Source organism: Petromyzon marinus, unplaced genomic scaffold (assembly GCF_048934315.1).
Source record: "Petromyzon marinus isolate PM22_M1 ecotype Great Lakes invasive population unplaced genomic scaffold, UKy_Petmar_22M1.pri1.0 PM_G_Scaffold_7, whole genome shotgun sequence".
Taxonomy (NCBI): Eukaryota; Metazoa; Chordata; class Hyperoartia; order Petromyzontiformes; family Petromyzontidae; genus Petromyzon; species Petromyzon marinus.
This window is the reverse complement of record NW_027423024.1, coordinates 6,068,924-6,094,475: the sequence shown is the minus strand read 5'-3', so window position 1 is coordinate 6,094,475 and position 25,552 is coordinate 6,068,924. Positions and strand designations below refer to the sequence as shown.

At 49.2% G+C, this 25,552-nt stretch overlaps 1 protein-coding gene across 2 annotated transcripts; it reads left to right on the top strand.

Moving 5' to 3' along the window:
* Positions 1-657: 657 nt before the first annotated feature.
* Positions 658-25,552, top strand: LOC142920240 (uncharacterized). Of its 2 annotated transcripts, none has more exons than XM_076062743.1 (8): positions 658-811; positions 1,084-1,282; positions 1,704-1,882; positions 5,012-5,388; positions 5,594-5,759; positions 6,581-6,940; positions 24,176-24,342; positions 24,605-25,552. In XM_076062743.1, the coding sequence occupies exons 1-8, from the start codon at positions 718-720 to the stop codon at positions 24,650-24,652; spliced, it is 1,590 nt and encodes a 529-aa protein (XP_075918858.1). In that variant the 5' UTR covers positions 658-717; the 3' UTR covers positions 24,653-25,552. The 2 variants fall into 2 exon arrangements, with proteins under 2 accessions (XP_075918858.1, XP_075918857.1); XM_076062742.1 differs by having other exon boundaries at positions 24,176-24,421.

The following is a 25,552-nucleotide window of genomic DNA, read 5'->3' as shown; positions in this document are numbered from 1 at the left end:
CCATCTGCTGCTGGCCTGTTAAACGAGGCCAAGGGCTAACACTGATTTTAACATTTTATCTACATAATGACACCTTGCCGATATTAACTATGTTAACCTATTTGTATTTTTTATTTTTAAATTATATCTTAAAGCTATTTTATATTCGATATTTATTCAATTTTATATAATTCAGCCCCTTGGCGTTAGTTAGACTTTTAACCCTTATTATTATAGTAAGACTTGTTTAAAACTTATTTAAGATTTTAGATTCCTATATGTTGAATGTATGCACCATCCTGCCAAAGTAAATTCCGTGTCGGTGTGAACTTTCATGGCGAATAAAACCCTTTCTGATTCTGATTCATTCTCAATAGGAATCGATTCTAAACGCTCTCCTTTTCTAACACAATCGATTCTCATGGTAGGTATCCCAATGGGATTCGATTTTATGCGCTTTAAATCCCTAGCTAGATCGATTCCTATGTTATTAGAACAAATCGCCATAATCAATTCCCATGTTATCGAAAATGTATTCGATTCCATTTTACACTCACGACCAACGTCAATTCCAATGCAGTCCCAATGTGGATCGATGCCATCGGCTACATTTTTGACCACTATCGATTCGCATTTGTTATCCCCACAGGAATCGATCCGAGTTTTTAATTTAACCTTGAATCGATTTCCTCAGCACGTGACTTGGGTGAGGCGGGTGCGTGGCTGCGTGTGGGGTTAATGGCGATGTCGAAACTCTACAAACTTGGCCTACTCTTCCCCTTCATCCTGCCTCTCCTCCTCCTCCACCACCTCGTCACGTGCAGCAGCCACGGTGAGCAGAGCCCGAGATGGTCGATAAATCGGGTGCCAGGTTGTGATTGTGGGGGGAGTGGTGGTGCAGTGGTTATCGCACTGTGTGAGTGTGAGTGGGGAGTGGTGGTGCAGTGGTTAGCGCACTGTGTGAGTGTGGAGTGGTGGTGCAGTGGTTAGCGCACTGTGTGTGTGTGGGGAGTGGTGGTGCAGTGGATAGCGCACTGTGTGTGTGTGAGGAGTGGTGGTGCAGTGGTTAGCGCACTCTTGAGTGTTTTTTCCCCATCTGCCCAGCTCCGCTGTTCCCACTGAATGTTCGTTTGGAGTCTCGAGACCTCCTGGCGACCCTTTGCTGGGACCCCGTTGAAGCGGCTCCCAGTGGGGATGGAGGGGATAGACCCCCACTTGTTGATCCTTTAACTATCAACTCGACCACCACGACCACGACCAACTCAACGTACCTGAATGTTACATACAGAGTTCAGAGCAAACTGTGAGATGCTCACTCACTCAGCCACTCACTCACCAACCCACTCACCCACTCACTAACCCACTCACTTACCCACTCACTTACCCACTCACTCACCAACCCACTCACCAACCCACTCACCCACTCACTCACCAACCAACTTACCCACTCACCCACTCACTCACCAACCCACTCACCCACCCACTCACTCACCAACCCACTCACCAACCCACTCACTCACCAACCCACTCACTCACCCACTCAATCACCCACTCACCCATTCACCCACTCACTCACCAACCCATTCACCCACTCACCAACCCACTCACCCACTCACTCACCAACCCACTCATCCACCAACCCACTCACTCACACACACACGTCTCTCTCACCCACTGGCTCCTCACCACCCTCACCACTCCTCCCTGTGTCTCTGTCTGCGCAGCTTCAGACGAGCCCGCTGGCAGACCGTCTGCGCTGCAACAACGGAGACACGGTGCGACGTCTCCTCGGCGCTGGACGATCCCGGTGACCGCTACCTCCTCCGTGTGAGATTCTCCTTCTTATCCTCGCCGTCACGATCCTCACCCTGGGTCGCGGTTGTGGTCCTGCCCTTGATGGAAAGTGAGTGGCACGAGATTGTACATATGCCTGTGTCTCTGTGTGTGTGTGTCTCTCTCTGTGTCTCTGTGTGTGTGTCTCTCTCTGTGTCTCTGTGTGTGTGTCTCTCTGTGTCTCTCTCTCTGTGTCTCTGTGTGTGTGTGTCTCTCTGTGTCTCTCTGTGTCTCCCTTTGTCCGTGTCTGTCTGGTGCTCACTAACAGCACTTGCCCCAATGGTCTTTTTCAGGCTACACGGAGGATCTTTGTCATCTTTGTCTGTGTGTGTCGCTGTGTATGTCTGTGACTCTTTCTGCCTGTGTGTGTGTCTTCGGCTCACAAGGGGAGATCACACAAACTCCACTCACTCACTCTGTAGGACAGGGGGGGATCACACAAACTCCACTCACTCACTCTGTAGCACAGGGGGAGATCACACAAACTCCACTCACTCACTCTGTAGGACAGGGGGAGATCACACAAACTCCACTCACTCACTCTGTAGCACAGGGGGAGATCACACAAACTCCACTCACTCACTCTGTAGGACAGGGGGAGATCACACAAACTCCACTCACTCTGTAGGACAGGGGGAGATCACACAAACTCCACTCACTCACTCTGTAGCACAGGGGGAGATCACACAAACTCCACTCACTCACTCTGTAGGACAGGGGGAGATCATACAAACTCCACTCACTCATTCACTCACTGTAGGACAGGGAGAGATCACACAAACTCCACTCACTCTGTAGGAGAGGGGGAGATAAACTCCACTCACTCTGTAGGACAGGGGGAGATCACACAAACTCCACTCACTCTGTAGGACAGGGGAGATCACACAAACTCCACTCACTCACTCTGTAGGACAGGGAGAGATCACACAAACTCCACTCACTCACTCTGTAGGACAGGGGGAGATCACACAAACTCCACTCACTCTGTAGGACAGGGGGAGATCACACAAACTCCACTCACTCTGTAGGACAGGGGGAGATCACACAAACTCCACTCACTCACTCTGTAGGACAGGGGGAGATCACACGAACTCCACTAACTCACTCTATAGAACAGGGGGAGATCACACAAACTCCACTCACTCTGTAGGACAGGGGGAGATCACACAAACTCCACTCACTCTGTAGAACAGGGGGAGATCATACAAACTCCACTCACTCTGTAGGACAGGGGAAGATCACACAAACTCCACTCACTCACTCTGTTGGACAGGGGGAGATCACACAAACTCCACTCACACACTCTGTAGGACAGGGGGAGATCACACAAACTCCACTCACTCACTCTGTAGGACAGGGGGAGATCACACAAACTCCACTCACTCACTCTGTAGGACAGGGGGAGATCACACAAACTCCACTCACTCTGTAGGACAGGGGGAGATCACACAAACTCCACTCACTCTGTAGAACAGGGGGAGATCACACAAACTCCACACACTCACTCTGTAGGACAGGGGGAGATCACACAAACTCCACTCACTCACTCTGTAGGACAGGGGGAGATCACACAAACTCCACTCACTCTGTAGGACAGGGGGAGATCACACAAACTCCACTCGCTCTGTAGGACAGGGGGAGATCACACAAACTCCACTCACACACTCTGTAGGACAGGGGGAGATCACACAAACTCCACTCACACACTCTGTAGAACAGGGGGAGATCGCACAAACTCCACTCACTCTGTAGGACAGAGGGAGATCACACAAACTCCACACACTCTGTAGGACAGGGGGAGATCACACAAACTCCACTCACACTGTAGAACAGGGGGAGATCACACAAACTCCACACACTCTGTAGGACAGGGGGAGATCACACAAACTCCACTCACACACTGTAGAACAGGGAGAGATCACACAAACTCCACTCACTCACTCTGTAGGACAGGGGGAGATCACATAAACTCCACTCACTCTGTAGGACAGGGGGAGATCACACAAACTCCACTCACTCTATAAAACAGGGGGAGATCACACGAAGTCCATTCACTCACTCTGTAGGACAGGGGGTGATCATACAAACTCCACTCACTCACTCTGTAGGACAGGGGAAGATCACACAAACTCCACTCACACACTCTGTAGAACAGGGGGAGATCACACAAACTCCACTTACTCTGTAGAACAGGGGGTGATCATACAAACTCCACTCACTCTGTAGTACAAGGGGAGATCACACAAACTCCACTCACTCTGTAGGACAGGGGGAGATCACACAAAGTCCACTCACTCACTCTGTAAGAAAGGGAGAGATCACACAAACTCCACTCACACACTCTGTAGAACAGGGGGAGATCACACAAACTCCACTCACTCACTCTGTAGGACAGGGGGAGATCACACAAACTCCACTCACTCACTCTGTAGAACAGGGGGAGATCACACAAACTCCACTCACTCTGTAGAACAGGGGGAGATCATACAAACTCCACTCACTCTGTAGGACAGGGGAGATCACACAAACTCCACTCACTGTAGGACAGGAGGAGATCACACAAACTCCACTCGCTCTGTAGGACAGGGGGAGATCACACAAACTCCACACACTCTGTAGGGCAGGGAGAGATCACACAAACTCCATTCGCTCACTCTGTAGAACAGGGGGAGATCACACAAACTCCACTCACACTGTAGAACAGGGGGAGATCACACAAACTCCACTCACTCTGTAGGACAGGGGGAGATCACACAAACTCCACTCACTCTGTAGGACAGGGGGAGATCACACAAACTCCACTCGCTCTGTAGGACAGGGGGAGATCACACAAACTCCACACACTCTGTAGGACAGGGGGAGATCACACAAACTCCACTCACACACTCTGTAGAACAGGGGGAGATCACACAAACTCCACACACTCTGTAGGACAGGGGGAGATCACACAAACTCCACTCACACACTCTGTAGGACAGGGGGAGATCACACAAACTCCACTCACTCTGTAGAACAGGGGGAGATCACACAAACTCCACTCACACACTCTGTAGGACAGGGGGAGATCACACAAACTCCACTCACACACTCTGTAGGACAGGGGGAGATCACACAAACTCCACTCACTCACTCACTCTGTAGGACAGGGAGAGATCACACAAACATCCCTCGCCATGACCCCCCCTCTCCCGTGTCTCAGCTGTGCTCAGCGCTCCGTCGTTCACCCTGAGGCTCGACAAACTGACGCGGGGGGAGGAGGAGGAGGAGGGCGATGGTGGTGAGGATGAGGATGAGGAGTGCGGTGTTGTGGGTGACGATGAAGACAACGACGATGATGGCTACAGCGACAACGACGACGGCGATGACGATGACCGTGACGGCGGTGACGATGACCGCCGTGATGACGGTGGTCCTGGGGTGGCTGGGGAGTTGGAGGCGGTGGTCGACGGAGAGCCGGAGGTGCGGAAGCTGTCGTTGTTGGTCTCCGTCGGGCGGGGGTGGAGGGCGCTGGTGTCGCACGACGTGAAGTTCCACCATCAGGTTGACATTTCGACAAGAGGCGGCGTTCAACTCACGGTGAGAGATTGCGGGAGTTGTGACGGGGGTCGGGAGGTTGTGGCGGGAGATGTGCGTGGTTGAGTGGGTGGGTGGCGATGCTGCTACTGATGATGATGATACTACCAATGACACTACTACTGATGATGCTACTACTACTGATGATGATGCTGTTGCTGCTACTACTACTGCTGCTACTACTGATGATGATGATGCTTACTGCCAGGAGCGCTTCATCGGATGCCGGTACCAACACCGAATGATGCTTCTGCCGGGACGCGAGGATGAGTACTGCGTCCGCGTGAGAATGGTAGCCGACTTGCCACGGTGGAAGGCAGGGGAGTGGTCTCCACTGTCGTGTGTCTCCGTCCCTCCACCACACAGCACCGTGGGTGAGTGGGTGGCTGGGTGAATGAGTGAGAGGTATTTTTGTGCGTGTGAAGTGGGTCTCTGTGTGAGTAGTCTTGTGGATCTCTATGAGTGTTCTATGGGTCTCTGTGTGAGTAGTCTTGTGGGTCTCTGAGTGGTCTATGGAACTCTGCGTGAGTAGTCTATGAGTTTCTATGAGTAGTCTACGGATTTCGATTTAAAGCTTTCGTGACTGCAAGGATTCATCTTTGGTTCTTTCGGTAAAGTCACCACGTAGAATGAGAATAAAATAAATTGATAAAATAAAATAACACAATAATATTCTCACGACGTTTCGGCCACAACACAAGCGGCCTTCATCAGGTGAAGGGACGAGACTGTCTGGAGGACAGCGCTGGAGCGAACACGAGGACAGCGCTGGAGCGAACACAGCCACGCTCAGACCAGCGCTGTCCTCCAGACAGTCTCGTCCCTTCACCTGATGATGGCCGCTTGTGTTGTGGCCGATACGTCGTAAGAATATTATTGTGTTATTTTATCAATTTATTATTTTATTCTCATTCTACGTGACTATATCGAAATTACCAAAGAAGATAGTCTATGGGTCTCTATGAGTACTCTATGGATCTCTGCGTGAGTAGTCTTGTGGGTCTCTGAGTCGTCTATGGGACTCTGCGTGAGTAGTCTATGGGTCTCTATGAGTAGTCTATGGGTCTCTGTGAGTAGTCTATGGGTGTCTGTGTGAGTAGTTTATGGGTCTCTATGAGTAGTCTATGGGTCTCTATGAGTAGTCTATGGGTCTCTATGAGTAGTCTATGGGTCTCTGTGTTGTCTTCCCACCCAGCCCCTCGTGTGGGTGTCGACACGGACGGCCAGGTCACGGCGGTGGTCGGCCAGAAGGTGGCGCTGCTGCGCTGCGTCCTGTGGGGTGCGGCCGTGGTGGTGGTGCAGGCCAACTGGCTGAAGGCCTCCAGTGGCAACGTCTGGGCGGGGGCCAATTTGGCCGCACTCAGCCCGCTGCACGGCACGGCGTACTCCAACTCGTCCCTCGCGGGCCGACTGCGGTTCCGCGTTGGGGGGCCTCCCGGCGACGTCTCGCTGGAGCTGCTGGACGTGCGGGCTGGCGACGGGGGCCTCTTCCTCTGCCACGTGGCCACCTTCCCCCACGACAACTTCGAGGGGAGGGTCAACCTCTCTGTCATCGGTGAGGATTGACACTGCCCCACGCAGAGACCCATAGACTCATCATGCAGAGACCCATAGACTACTCACGCAGAGACCCATAGACTACTCACACAGAGACCCATAGACTACTCACACAGAGACCCATAGACTCACACAGAGACTCATAGACTACTCATACAGAGACCCATAGACTACTCACACAGAGACCCATAGACTACTCACACAGAGACCCATAGACTCATCACACAGAGACCCATCGACTACTCACACAGACACCCATAGACTACTCACACAGAGACCCATAGACTACTCACACAGAAACCCATAGACTACTCACACAGACACCCATAGACTACTCACACAGACACCCATAGACTACTCACACAGACACCCATAGACTACTCACACAGAGATCCATAGACTACTCACACAGACACCCATAGACTACTCACACAGAGACCCATAGACTACTCACACAGACACCCATAGACTACTCACACAGACACCCATAGACTACTCACACAGAGACCCATAGACTCACACAGACACCCATAGACTACTCACACAGACACCCATAGACTACTCACACAGAGACCCATAGACTACTCACACAGACACCCATAGACTACTCACACAGAGACCCATAGACTACTCACACAGAGACCCATAGACTCACACAGAGACCCATAGACTACTCACACAGACACCCATAGACTACTCACTCAGAGACCCATAGACTCACACAGAGACCCATAGACTACTCACACAGAGACCCATAGAATACTCACACAGAGACCCATAGACTCATCACACAGAGACCCATAGACTACTCACACAGAGACCCATAGACTACTCACACAGACACCCATAGACTACTCACACAGACACCCATAGACTACTCACAAAGAGACCCATAGACTACTTACACAGAGACCCATAGACTACTCACACAGACACTCATAGACTACTCACACAGAGACCCATAGATTACTCACACAGAGACACATAGACTCATCACACAGACACCCATAGACTACTCACACAGAGACCCATAGACTCATCACACAGAGACCCATAGACTCACACTGAGACCCATAGACTACTCACACAGACACCCATAGACTACTCACACAGTCACCCATAGACTACTCACACAGAGACCCATAGACTCATCACACAGAGACCCATAGACTACTCACACAGAGACCCATGGACTACTCACACAGACACCCATAGAATATTTACACAGAGACCCATAGACTACTCACACAGACACCCATAGACTACTCACACAGACACCCATAGACTACTCACAAAGAGACCCATAGACTACTTACACAGAGACCCATAGACTACGCACACAGACACTCATAGACTACTCACACAGAGACCCATAGATTACTCACACAGAGACACATAGACTCATCACACAGACACCCATAGACTACTCACACAGAGACCCATAGACTCATCACACAGAGACCCATAGACTCACACTGAGACCCATAGACTACTCACACAGACACCCATAGACTACTCACACAGTCACCCATAGACTACTCACACAGAGACCCATAGACTCATCACACAGACACCCATAGACTACTCACACAGAGACCCATAGACTCACACTGAGACCCATAGACTACTCACACAGACACCCATAGACTACTCACACAGACACCCATAGACTACTCACACAGAGACCCATAGACTCATCACACAGACACCCATAGACTACTCACACAGAGACCCATAGACTCATCACACAGAGACCCATAGACTCACACAGAGACCCATAGACTCACACAGAGACCCATAGTCTACTCACACAGAGACCCATAGACTCACACAGACACCCATAGACTACTCACACAGAGACCCATGGACTCATCACACAGACACCATAGACTACTCACTCAGAGACCCATAGACTACTCACACAGACACCCATAGACTACTCACACAGAGACCCATAGACTACTCACACAGAGACCCATAGACTACTCACACAGAGACCCATAGACTCATCACACAGAGACCCATAGCCTACTCACACAGACACCCATAGACTACTCACACAGAGACCCATAGACTACTCACACAGACACCCATAGACTACTCACACAGACACCCATAGACTACTCACACAGAGACCCATAGACTACTTACACAGAGACCCATAGACTACTCACACAGACACCCATAGACTACTCACACAGACACCCATAGACTACTCACACAGAGACCCATAGACTACTCACACAGAGACCCATAGACTACTCACACAGAGACCCATAGACTCATCACACAGAGACCCATAGACTACTCACACAGACACCCATAGACTACTCACACAGAGACCCATAGCCTACTCACAAAGAGACCCATAGACTACTCACACAGAGACCCATAGACTCACACAGAGACCCATAGACTACTCACACAGACACCCATAGACTACTCACTCAGAGACCCATAGACTCACACAGAGACCCATAGACTACTCACACAGAGACCCATAGAATACTCACACAGAGACCCATAGACTCATCACACAGAGACCCATAGACTACTCACACAGAGACCCATGGACTACTCACACAGACACCCATAGAATATTTACACAGAGACCCATAGACTACTCACACAGACACCCATAGACTACTCACACAGACACCCATAGACTACTCACAAAGAGACCCATAGACTACTTACACAGAGACCCATAGACTACTCACACAGACACTCATAGACTACTCACACAGAGACCCATAGATTACTCACACAGAGACGCATAGACTCATCACACAGACACCCATAGACTACTCACACAGAGACCCATAGACTCATCACACAGAGACCCATAGACTCACACTGAGACCCATAGACTACTCACACAGACACCCATAGACTACGCACACAGTCACCCATAGACTACTCACACAGAGACCCATAGACTCATCACACAGACACCCATAGACTACTCACACAGAGACCCATAGACTCACACTGAGACCCATAGACTACTCACACAGACACCCATAGACTACTCACACAGACACCCATAGACTACTCACACAGAGACCCATAGACTCATCACACAGACACCCATAGACTACTCACACAGAGACCCATAGACTCATCACACAGAGACCCATAGACTCACACAGAGACCCATAGACTCACACAGAGACCCATAGTCTACTCACACAGAGACCCATAGACTCACACAGACACCCATAGACTACTCACACAGAGACCCATGGACTCATCACACAGACACCATAGACTACTCACTCAGAGACCCATAGACTACTCACACAGAGACCCATAGACTCATCACACAGACATCCATAGACTACTCACACAGAGACCCATAGACTCATCACACAGACACCCATAGACTACTCACACAGAGACCCATAGACTCATCACACAGAGACCCATAGACTACTCACACAGAGACCCATAGACTCATCACACAGAGACCCATAGACTACTTACACAGAGACCCATAGACTACTCACACAGACACCCATAGACTACTCACACAGAGACCCATAGACTACTCACACAGAGACCCATAGAATACTCACACAGAGACCCATAGACTCATCACACAGAGACCCATAGACTACTCACACAGAGACCCATGGACTACTCACACAGACACCCATAGAATATTTACACAGAGACCCATAGACTACTCACACAGACACCCATAGACTACTCACAAAGAGACCCATAGACTACTTACACAGAGACCCATAGACTACTCACACAGACACTCATAGACTACTCACACAGAGACCCATAGATTACTCACACAGAGACACATAGACTCATCACACAGACACCCATAGACTACTCACACAGAGACCCATAGACTCATCACACAGAGACCCATAGACTCACACTGAGACCCATAGACTACTCACACAGACACCCATAGACTACTCACACAGTCACCCATAGACTACTCACACAGAGACCCATAGACTCATCACACAGAGACCCATAGACTACTCACACAGAGACCCATGGACTACTCACACAGACACCCATAGAATATTTACACAGAGACCCATAGACTACTCACACAGACACCCATAGACTACTCACACAGACACCCATAGACTACTCACAAAGAGACCCATAGACTACTTACACAGAGACCCATAGACTACTCACACAGACACTCATAGACTACTCACACAGAGACCCATAGATTACTCACACAGAGACACATAGACTCATCACACAGACACCCATAGACTACTCACACAGAGACCCATAGACTCATCACACAGAGACCCATAGACTCACACTGAGACCCATAGACTACTCACACAGACACCCATAGACTACTCACACAGTCACCCATAGACTACTCACACAGAGACCCATAGACTCATCACACAGACACCCATAGACTACTCACACAGAGACCCATAGACTCACACTGAGACCCATAGACTACTCACACAGACACCCATAGACTACTCACACAGACACCCATAGACTACTCACACAGAGACCCATAGACTCATCACACAGACACCCATAGACTACTCACACAGAGACCCATAGACTCATCACACAGAGACCCATAGACTCACACAGAGACCCATAGACTCACACAGAGACCCATAGTCTACTCACACAGAGACCCATAGACTCACACAGACACCCATAGACTACTCACACAGAGACCCATGGACTCATCACACAGACACCATAGACTACTCACTCAGAGACCCATAGACTACTCACACAGACACCCATAGACTACTCACACAGAGACCCATAGACTACTCACACAGAGACCCATAGACTACTCACACAGAGACCCATAGACTCATCACACAGAGACCCATAGCCTACTCACACAGACACCCATAGACTACTCACACAGAGACCCATAGACTACTCACACAGACACCCATAGACTACTCACACAGACACCCATAGACTACTCACACAGAGACCCATAGACTACTTACACAGAGACCCATAGACTACTCACACAGACACCCATAGACTACTCACACAGACACCCATAGACTACTCACACAGAGACCCATAGACTACTCACACAGAGACCCATAGACTACTCACACAGAGACCCATAGACTCATCACACAGAGACCCATAGACTACTCACACAGACACCCATAGACTACTCACACAGAGACCCATAGACTACTCACAAAGAGACCCATAGACTACTCACACAGAGACCCATAGACTCACACAGAGACCCATAGACTACTCACACAGACACCCATAGACTACTCACTCAGAGACCCATAGACTCACACAGAGACCCATAGACTACTCACACAGAGACCCATAGAATACTCACACAGAGACCCATAGACTCATCACACAGAGACCCATAGACTACTCACACAGAGACCCATGGACTACTCACACAGACACCCATAGAATATTTACACAGAGACCCATAGACTACTCACACAGACACCCATAGACTACTCACACAGACACCCATAGACTACTCACAAAGAGACCCATAGACTACTTACACAGAGACCCATAGACTACTCACACAGACACTCATAGACTACTCACACAGAGACCCATAGATTACTCACACAGAGACGCATAGACTCATCACACAGACACCCATAGACTACTCACACAGAGACCCATAGACTCATCACACAGAGACCCATAGACTCACACTGAGACCCATAGACTACTCACACAGACACCCATAGACTACGCACACAGTCACCCATAGACTACTCACACAGAGACCCATAGACTCATCACACAGACACCCATAGACTACTCACACAGAGACCCATAGACTCACACTGAGACCCATAGACTACTCACACAGACACCCATAGACTACTCACACAGACACCCATAGACTACTCACACAGAGACCCATAGACTCATCACACAGACACCCATAGACTACTCACACAGAGACCCATAGACTCATCACACAGAGACCCATAGACTCACACAGAGACCCATAGACTCACACAGAGACCCATAGTCTACTCACACAGAGACCCATAGACTCACACAGACACCCATAGACTACTCACACAGAGACCCATGGACTCATCACACAGACACCATAGACTACTCACTCAGAGACCCATAGACTACTCACACAGAGACCCATAGACTCATCACACAGACATCCATAGACTACTCACACAGAGACCCATAGACTCATCACACAGACACCCATAGACTACTCACACAGAGACCCATAGACTCATCACACAGAGACCCATAGACTACTCACACAGAGACCCATAGACTCATCACACAGAGACCCATAGACTACTTACACAGAGACCCATAGACTACTCACACAGACACCCATAGACTACTCACACAGACACCCATAGACTACTCACACAGAGACCCATAGACTACTTACACAGAGACCCATAGACTACTCACACAGACACCCATAGACTACTCACACAGAGACCCATAGACTACTCACACAGACACCCATAGACTACTCACACAGAGACCCATAGACTACTCACACAGACACCCATAGACTACTCACACAGACACCCATAGACTACTCACACAGAGACCCATAGACTACTTACACAGAGACCCATAGACTACTCACACAGACACCCATAGACTACTCACACAGACACCCATAGACTACTCACACAGAGACCCATAGACTACTCACACAGAGACCCATAGACTACTCACACAGAGACCCATAGACTCATCACACAGAGACCCATAGACTACTCACATAGACACCCATAGACTACTCACACAGAGACCCATAAACTACTCACACAGAGACCCATAGACTACTCACACAGAGACCCATAGACTCACACAGAGACCCATAGACTACTCACACAGACACCCATAGACTACTCACTCAGAGACCCATAGACTCACACAGAGACCCATAGACTACTCACACAGAGACCCATAGAATACTCACACAGAGACCCATAGACTCATCACACAGAGACCCATAGACTACTCACACAGAGACCCATAGACTACTCACACAGACACCCATAGACTACTCACACAGACACCCATAGACTACTCACACAGAGACCCATAGACTACTTACACAGAGACCCATAGACTACTCACACAGACACCCATAGACTTCTCACACAGAGACCCATAGACTACTCACACAGAAACCCATGGACTACTCACACAGACACCCATAGAATATTTACACAGAGACCCATAGACTACTCACACAGACACCCATAGACTACTCACACAGACACCCATAGACTACTCACAAAGAGACCTATAGACTACTTACACAGAGACCCATAGACTACTCACACAGACACTCATAGACTACTCACACAGAGACCCATAGATTACTCACACAGAGACACATAGACTCATCACACAGACACCCATAGACTACTCACACAGAGACCCATAGACTCATCACACAGAGACCCATAGACTCACACTGAGACCCATAGACTACTCACACAGACACCCATAGACTACTCACACAGTCACCCATAGACTACTCACACAGAGACCCATAGACTCATCACACAGACACCCATAGACTACTCACACAGAGACCCATAGACTCACACTGAGACCCATAGACTACTCACACAGACACCCATAGACTACTCACACAGACACCCATAGACTACTCACACAGAGACCCATAGACTCATCACACAGAGACCCATAGACTCATCACACAGACACCCATAGACTACTCACACAGAGACCCATAGACTCATCACACAGAGACCCATAGACTCACACAGAGACCCATAGACTACTTACACAGAGACCCATAGACTACTCACACAGACACCCATAGACTACTCACACAGACACCCATAGACTACTCACAAAGAGACCCATAGACTACTTACACAGAGACCCATAGACTACTCACACAGACACTCATAGACTACTCACACAGAGACCCATAGATTACTCACACAGAGACGCATAGACTCATCACACAGACACCCATAGACTACTCACACAGAGACCCATAGACTCATCACACAGAGACCCATAGACTCACACTGAGACCCATAGACTACTCACACAGACACCCATAGACTACGCACACAGTCACCCATAGACTACTCACACAGAGACCCATAGACTCATCACACAGACACCCATAGACTACTCACACAGAGACCCATAGACTCACACTGAGACCCATAGACTACTCACACAGACACCCATAGACTACGCACACAGTCACCCATAGACTACTCACACAGAGACCCATAGACTCATCACACAGACACCCATAGACTACTCACACAGAGACCCATAGACTCACACTGAGACCCATAGACTCATCACACAGACACCCATAGACTACTCACACAGAGACCCATAGACTCACACTGAGACCCATAGACTACTCACACAGACACCCATAGACTACTCACACAGACACCCATAGACTACTCACACAGAGACCCATAGACTCATCACACAGACACCCATAGACTACTCACACAGAGACCCATAGACTCATCACACAGAGACCCATAGACTCACACAGAGACCCATAGACTCACACAGAGACCCATAGTCTACTCACACAGAGACCCATAGACTCACACAGACACCCATAGACTACTCACACAGAGACCCATGGACTCATCACACAGACACCATAGACTACTCACTCAGAGACCCATAGACTACTCACACAGAGACCCATAGACTCATCACACAGACATCCATAGACTACTCACACAGAGACCCATAGACTCATCACACAGACACCCATAGACTACTCACACAGAGACCCATAGACTCATCACACAGAGACCCATAGACTACTCACACAGAGACCCATAGACTCATCACACAGAGACCCATAGACTACTTACACAGAGACCCATAGACTTCTCACACAGACACCCATAGACTACTCACACAGACACCCATAGACTACTCACACAGAGACCCATAGACTACTTACACAGAGACCCATAGACTACTCACACAGACACCCATAGACTACTCACACAGAGACCCATAGACTACTCACACAGACACCCATAGACTACTCACACAGAGACCCATAGACTACTCACACAGACACCCATAGACTACTCACACAGACACCCATAGACTACTCACACAGAGACCCATAGACTACTTACACAGAGACCCATAGACTACTCACACAGACACCCATAGACTACTCACACAGACACCCATAGACTACTCACACAGAGACCCATAGACTACTCACACAGAGACCCATAGACTACTCACACAGAGACCCATAGACTCATCACACAGAGACCCATAGACTACTCACATAGACACCCATAGACTACTCACACAGAGACCCATAAACTACTCACACAGAGACCCATAGACTACTCACACAGAGACCCATAGACTCACACAGAGACCCATAGACTACTCACACAGACACCCATAGACTACTCACTCAGAGACCCATAGACTCACACAGAGACCCATAGACTACTCACACAGAGACCCATAGAATACTCACACAGAGACCCATAGACTCATCACACAGAGACCCATAGACTACTCACACAGAGACCCATAGACTACTCACACAGACACCCATAGACTACTCACACAGACACCCATAGACTACTCACACAGAGACCCATAGACTACTTACACAGAGACCCATAGACTACTCACACAGACACCCATAGACTACTCACACAGAGACCCATAGACTACTCACACAGAAACCCATGGACTACTCACACAGACACCCATAGAATATTTACACAGAGACCCATAGACTACTCACACAGACACCCATAGACTACTCACACAGACACCCATAGACTACTCACAAAGATACCCATAGACTACTTACACAGAGACCCATAGACTACTCACACAGACACTCATAGACTACTCACACAGAGACCCATAGATTACTCACACAGAGACACATAGACTCATCACACAGACACCCATAGACTACTCACACAGAGACCCATAGACTCATCACACAGAGACCCATAGACTCACACTGAGACCCATAGACTACTCACACAGACACCCATAGACTACTCACACAGTCACCCATAGACTACTCACACAGAGACCCATAGACTCATCACACAGACACCCATAGACTACTCACACAGAGACCCATAGACTCACACTGAGACCCATAGACTACTCACACAGACACCCATAGACTACTCACACAGACACCCATAGACTACTCACACAGAGACCCATAGACTCATCACACAGACACCCATAGACTACTCACACAGAGACCCATAGACTCATCACACAGAGACCCATAGACTCACACAGAGACCCATAGACTCACACAGAGACCCATAGTCTACTCACACAGAGACCCATAGACTCACACAGACACCCATAGACTACTCACACAGAGACCCATGGACTCATCACACAGACACCATAGACTACTCACTCAGAGACCCATAGACTACTCACACAGAGACCCATAGACTCATCACACAGACACCCATAGACTACTCACACAGAGACCCATAGACTCATCACACAGACACCCATAGACTACTCACACAGAGACCCATAGACTCATCACACAGAGACCCATAGACTACTCACACAGAGACCCATAGACTCATCACACAGAGACCCATAGACTACTTACACAGAGACCCATAGACTACTCACACAGACACCCATAGACTACTCACACAGACACCCATAGACTACTCACACAGAGACCCATAGACTACTTACACAGAGACCCATAGACTACTCACACAGACACCCATAGACTACTCACACAGACACCCATAGACTACTCACACAGAGACCCATAGACTACTCACACAGAGACCCATAGACTACTCACACAGAGACCCATAGACTCATCACACAGAGACCCATAGCCTACTCACACAGACACCCATAGACTACTCACACAGAGACCCATAGACTACTCACACAGACACCCATAGACTACTCACACAGACACCCATAGACTACTCACACAGAGACCCATAGACTACTTACACAGAGACCCATAGACTACTCACACAGACACCCATAGACTACTCACACAGACACCCATAGACTACTCACACAGAGACCCATAGACTACTCACACAGAGACCCATAGACTACTCACACAGAGACCCATAGACTCATCACACAGAGACCCATAGACTACTCACACAGACACCCATAGACTACTCACACAGAGACCCATAGACTACTCACAAAGAGACCCATAGACTACTCACACAGAGACCCATAGACTCACACAGAGACCCATAAACTACTCACACAGACACCCATAGACTACTCACTCAGAGACCCATAGACTCACACAGAGACCCATAGACTACTCACACAGAGACCCATAGAATACTCACACAGAGACCCATAGACTCATCACACAGAGACCCATAGACTACTCACACAGAGACCCATGGACTACTCACACAGACACCCATAGAATATTTACACAGAGACCCATAGACTACTCACACAGACACCCATAGACTACTCACACAGACACCCATAGACTACTCACAAAGAGACCCATAGACTACTTACACAGAGACCCATAGACTACTCACACAGAGACCCATAGACTACTCACACAGAGACCCATAGATTACTCACACAGAGACGCATAGACTCATCACACAGACACCCATAGACTACTCACACAGAGACCCATAGACTCATCACACAGAGACCCATAGACTCACACTGAGACCCATAGACTACTCACACAGACACCCATAGACTACGCACACAGTCACCCATAGACTACTCACACAGAGACCCATAGACTCATCACACAGACACCCATAGACTACTCACACAGAGACCCATAGACTCACACTGAGACCCATAGACTACTCACACAGACACCCATAGACTACTCACACAGACACCCATAGACTACTCACACAGAGACCCATAGACTCATCACACAGACACCCATAGACTACTCACACAGAGACCCATAGACTCATCACACAGAGACCCATAGACTCACACAGAGACCCATAGACTCACACAGAGACCCATAGTCTACTCACACAGAGACCCATAGACTCACACAGACACCCATAGACTACTCACACAGAGACCCATGGACTCATCACACAGACACCATAGACTACTCACTCAGAGACCCATAGACTACTCACACAGAGACCCATAGACTCATCACACAGACATCCATAGACTACTCACACAGAGACCCATAGACTCATCACACAGACACCCATAGACTACTCACACAGAGACCCATAGACTCATCACACAGAGACCCATAGACTACTCACACAGAGACCCATAGACTCATCACACAGAGACCCATAGACTACTTACACAGAGACCCATAGACTACTCACACAGACACCCATAGACTACTCACACAGACACCCATAGACTACTCACACAGAGACCCATAGACTACTTACACAGAGACCCATAGACTACTCACACAGACACCCATAGACTACTCACACAGAGACCCATAGACTACTCACACAGACACCCATAGACTACTCACACAGAGACCCATAGACTACTCACACAGACACCCATAGACTACTCACACAGACACCCATAGACTACTCACACAGAGACCCATAGACTACTTACACAGAGACCCATAGACTACTCACACAGACACCCATAGACTACTCACACAGACACCCATAGACTACTCACACAGAGACCCATAGACTACTCACACAGAGACCCATAGACTACTCACACAGAGACCCATAGACTCATCACACAGAGACCCATAGACTACTCACATAGACACCCATAGACTACTCACACAGAGACCCATAAACTACTCACACAGAGACCCATAGACTACTCACACAGAGACCCATAGACTCACACAGAGACCCATAGACTACTCACACAGACACCCATAGACTACTCACTCAGAGACCCATAGACTCACACAGAGACCCATAGACTACTCACACAGAGACCCATAGAATACTCACACAGAGACCCATAGACTCATCACACAGAGACCCATAGACTACTCACACAGAGACCCATAGACTACTCACACAGACACCCATAGACTACTCACACAGATACCCATAGACTACTCACACAGAGACCCATAGACTACTTACACAGAGACCCATAGACTACTCACACAGACACCCATAGACTACTCACACAGAGACCCATAGACTACTCACACAGAAACCCATAGACTACTCACAGAGACACCCATAGACTACTCACACAGAGACCCATAGACTACTCACACAGAGACCCATAGACTCACACAGAGACCCATAGACTACTCACACAGACACCCATAGACTACTCACACAGACACCCATAGACTACTCACTCACAGACCCATAGACTCACACAGAGACCCATAGACTACTCACACAGAGACCCATAGAATACTCACACAGAGACCCATAGACTCATCACACAGAGACCCATAGACTACTCACACAGAGACCCATGGACTACTCACACAGACACCCATAGAATATTTACACAGAGACCCATAGACTACTCACACACACACCCATAGACTACTCACACAGACACCCATAGACTGCTCACACAGACACCCATAGTCTACTCACACAGACACCCATAGACTACTCACACAGAGACCCATAGACTCATCACACAGACACCCATAGACTACTCACACAGAGACCCATAGACTCATCACACAGAGACCCATAGACTCACACAGAGACCCATAGACTCACACAGAGACCCATAGTCTACTCACACAGAGACCCATAGACTCACACAGACACCCATATACTACTCACACAGAGACCCATGGACTCATCACACAGACACCATAGACTACTCACTCAGAGACCCATAGACTACTCACACAGAGACCCATAGACTCATCACACAGACACCCATAGACTACTCACACAGAGACCCATAGACTCATCACACAGACACCCATAGACTACTCACACAGAGACCCATAGACTCATCACACAGAGACCCATATACTACTTACACAGAGACCCATAGACTACTCACACAGACACCCATAGACTACTCACACAGACACCCATAGACTACTCACACAGAGACCCATAGACTACTCACACAGACACCCATAGACTACTCACACAGACACCCATAGACTACTCACACAGAGACCCATAGACTACTCACACAGAGACCCATAGACTACTCACACAGAGACCCATAGACTCATCACACAGAGACCCATAGACTACTCACACAGACACCCATAGACTACTCACACAGAGACCCATAGACTACTCACACAGACACCCATAGACTACTCACACAGACACCCATAGACTACTCACACAGAGACCCATAGACTACTCACACAGAGACCCATAGACTACTCACACAGACACCCATAGACTACTCACACAGACACCCATAGACTACTCACACAGAGACCCATAGACTACTCACACAGAGACCCATAGACTCATCACACAGAGACCCATAGACTACTCACACAGACACCCATAGACTACTCACACAGAGACCCATAGACTACTCACACAGAGACCCATAGACTACTCACACAGAGACCCATAGACTCACACAGAGACCCATAGACTACTCACACAGACACCCATAGACTACTCACTCACAGACCCATAGACTCACACAGAGACCCATAGACTACTCACACAGAGACCCATAGAATACTCACACAGAGACCCATAGACTCATCACACAGAGACCCATAGACTACTCACACAGAGACCCATGGACTACTCACACAGACACCCATAAAATATTTACACAGAGACCCATAGACTACTCACACAGACACCCATAGACTACTCACAAAGAGACCCATAGACTACTTACACAGAGACCCATAGACTACTCACACAGACACTCATAGACTACTCACACAGAGACCCATAGATTACTCACACAGAGACGCATAGACTCATCACACAGACACCCATAGAGTACTCACACAGAGACCCATAGACTCATCACACAGAGACCCATAGACTCACACTGAGACCCATAGACTACTCACACAGACACCCATAGACTACTCACACAGTCACCCATAGACTACTCACACAGAGACCCATAGACTCATCACACAGACACCCATAGACTACTCACACAGAGACCCATAGACTCACACTGAGACCCATAGACTACTCACACAGACACCCATAGACTACTCACACAGACACCCATAGACTACTCACACAGAGACCCATAGACTCATCACACAGACACCCATAGACTACTCACACAGAGACCCATAGACTCATCACACAGAGACCCATAGACTCACACAGAGACCCATAGACTCACACAGAGACCCATAGTCTACTCACACAGAGACCCATAGACTCACACAGACACCCATAGACTCATCACACAGAGACCCATAGACTCACACTGAGACCCATAGACTACTCACACAGACACCCATAGACTACTCACACAGAGACCCATGGACTCATCACACAGACACCATAGACTACTCACTCAGAGACCCATAGACTACTCACACAGAGACCCATAGACTCATCACACAGACACCCATAGACTACTCACACAGAGACCCATAGACTCATCACACAGACACCCATAGACTACTCACACAGACACCCATAGACTACTCACACAGAGACCCATAGACTCATCACACAGAGACCCATAGACTACTCACACAGAGACCCATAGACTCATCACACAGAGACCCATAGACTACTTACACAGAGACCCATAGACTACTCACACAGACACCCATAGACTACTCACACAGACACCCATAGACTACTCACACAGAGACCCATAGACTACTTACACAGAGACCCATAGACTACTCACACAGACACCCATAGACTACTTACACAGACACCCATAGACTACTCACACAGAGACCCATAGACTACTCACACAGAGACCCATAGACTCATCACACAGAGACCCATAGACTACTCACACAGAGACCCATAGACTCATCACACAGACACCCATAGACTACTCACACAGAGAGCCATAGACTCACACAGAGACCCATAGACTCATCACACCGAGACCCATAGACTACTCACATAGAGACCCATAGACTACTCACACAGAGACCCATAGACTCACCACACAGACACCCATAGACTACTCACACAGAGACCCATAGACTACTCACACAGACACCCATAGACTCATCACACAGACACCCATAGACTGACACAGAGACCCATAGGCTACTCACACAGAGACCCATAGACTCACACAGACACCCATAGACTCACACAGAGACCCATAGACTACTCACACAGAGACCCATAGACTCACACAGAGACCCATAGACTCATCACACAGACACCCATAGACTACTCACACAGACACCCATAGACTACTCACACAGAGACCCATAGACTACTCACAGAGAGACCCATAGACTCACACAGAGACCCATAGACTCATCACACAGCCACCCATAGACTACTCACACAGAGACCCATAGACTCACACAGAGACCTATAGACTCATCACACCGAGACCCATAGACTACTCACACAGAGACCCATAGACTCACATGGAGACCCAAAGCTCATTATCTTCTGCAGATGTAGATGCCACTGGTTCTTCACGCTCTGCAGATGTAGATGCCACTGGTTCTTCACGTTCTGCAGATGTAGATGCCACTGGTTCTTCACGCTCTGCAGATGTAGATGCCACTGGTTCTTCACGTTCTACAGATGTAGATGCCGCTGGTTCTTCACGCTCTGCAGATGTAGATGCCGCTGATTCTTCACGTTCTGCAGATGTAGATGACACTGGTTCTTCACGCTCTGCAGATGTAGATGCCAATGGTTCTTCACGTTCTGCAGATGTAGATGCCACTGGTTCTTCACGTTCTGCAGATGTAGATCCCACTGGTTCTTCACGCTCTGCAGATGTAGATGCCACTGGTTCTTCACGTTCTGCAGATGTAGATGCCACTGGTTCTTCACGTTCTGCAGATGGAGATGCCACTGGTTATTGACGTTCTCTTCACGTTCTGCAGATGTAGATGCCACTGGTTCTTCACGCTCTGCAGATGTAGATGCCACTGGTTCTTCACGCTCTGCAGATGTAGATGCCACTGGTTCTTCACGTTCAGCAGATGTAGATGCCACTGGTTCTTTACGTGATACAGATGTACATGTCACTGTTTTTTCGTATTCTGTTGATATTAATGTCACTGGTTCTTCTCGTTTTGCAGATGTAGATGCCACTGGTTCTTCACCTTTTGGAGATGTAGATGCCACTGGTTCTTCACCTTCTGGAGATGTAGATGCCACTGGTTCTTCACGTTCTACAGATGTAGATGCCACTGGTTCTTCACTCTCTGCAGATGTAGATGCCACTGGTTCTTCACGTTCTACAGATGTAAATGCCACTGGTTCTTCACGTTCTACAGATGTAGTTGCCACCACCGCCGTCTGTTGCACGCTGGTTGAACTGGGTGGTGAGTGAGCGGTGAGCGAGCGAGCGGTGAGCGGTGAGCGAGCGAGCGGTGAGCGAGTGTCCGCCCACATCACCGATGCTCCTGCTTAGGCTGAGTGAGTGATCCGCTTCTGGCCACCCCAGGGGGGGGGGGGGGGTGGGTGGGGTCGGTCACCGTCTCTCTAATTTATTCCGACCCCCGCAGGTTTTCACAGACGAAGATGACGACGAGGCGAGGGAGGAAGATTTTTGAGAAGCGGCTCGGGGTGGGGGGGGGGGAGGAGCGAGAGTGCGCCACCTTGCCGTGCTCCACCTTGGAGTGCTCCACCTTGCCGTGCTCCACCTTGCCGTGCTCCGCCTTACCGTGCTCCACCTTGGAGTGCTCCACCTTGCCGCGCTCCGCCTTGCCGCGCTCCACCTTGACGTGGTTGCCGGCGGAAACGCCCGGGCTTGTCGCTTCGCGAGCGGGTGAACCCCCCCCCCCCCCCGAAAGAACCAAGACGATTTGTTGTTGTTGTTTGATCCCAACTGAGCGATGTTTTTCAGCATTGGGGGATATTTGCCTCGTGCCGGTTACAATCGGTGCCCCGAGTTTGGCTTTTCACTTTTTTTTTTGGGTGGGGTGGGGGTGGGAATTTTGTTTTACGAAACAGCTCTCCGTTAACCGGACGCAGTGTTTTTGTTATTTTATTTTAGTCTTCGCGACGGTCTCTCACCTCCCAGCGCTTTCCCCCGGCGTTGTGCTGCTGGACGGGAGGCGACTGGGCGTCGTGCCAGGGAGCCAGGGATAGGGGGGTGCGGTGGGGTGGGGGGAGAATTTAAATTCGCCCTCGCGTGGCCGGGGGTCAACGAGCGGCGACATCGGCACGGTCCGTCACGACGTCCGGCACCGTGAGGGAGTTCCGCGTGTTTATATTATTGTTTTACCGGGGCGACAGGCGGCGTCACGATGGCGCGTACAACGCCGTGAGCCTTCCTGCGCCACGTCAGCGTCCCGGTTTTTTTATTTCTCCCCGAGCCCGGCCAGTTTCATCGGCCGCTCCCGCGATGCCGCGGTACTTTCGTAGTTTGACGCTGTTGGTTTTCGGCGAGCCGATATCGTCCGGGTTAGATTGTGTGAATGAATAAATGCACAAATGTGGCTGTTGCCCGA

Excerpts from the sequence above, each read along its gene's own strand:
- LOC142920240 (XM_076062742.1), top strand. The coding sequence starts at position 718 with ATGGCGATGTCGAAACTCTACAAACTTGGCCTACTCTTCCCCTTCATC. Across the intron at positions 812-1,083 it reads CGTCACGTGCAGCAGCCACG|CTCCGCTGTTCCCACTGAAT; the intron begins GTGAGCAGAGCC and ends CCATCTGCCCAG. Across the intron at positions 24,422-24,604 it reads CACGCTGGTTGAACTGGGTG|GTTTTCACAGACGAAGATGA; the intron begins GTGAGTGAGCGG and ends CGACCCCCGCAG.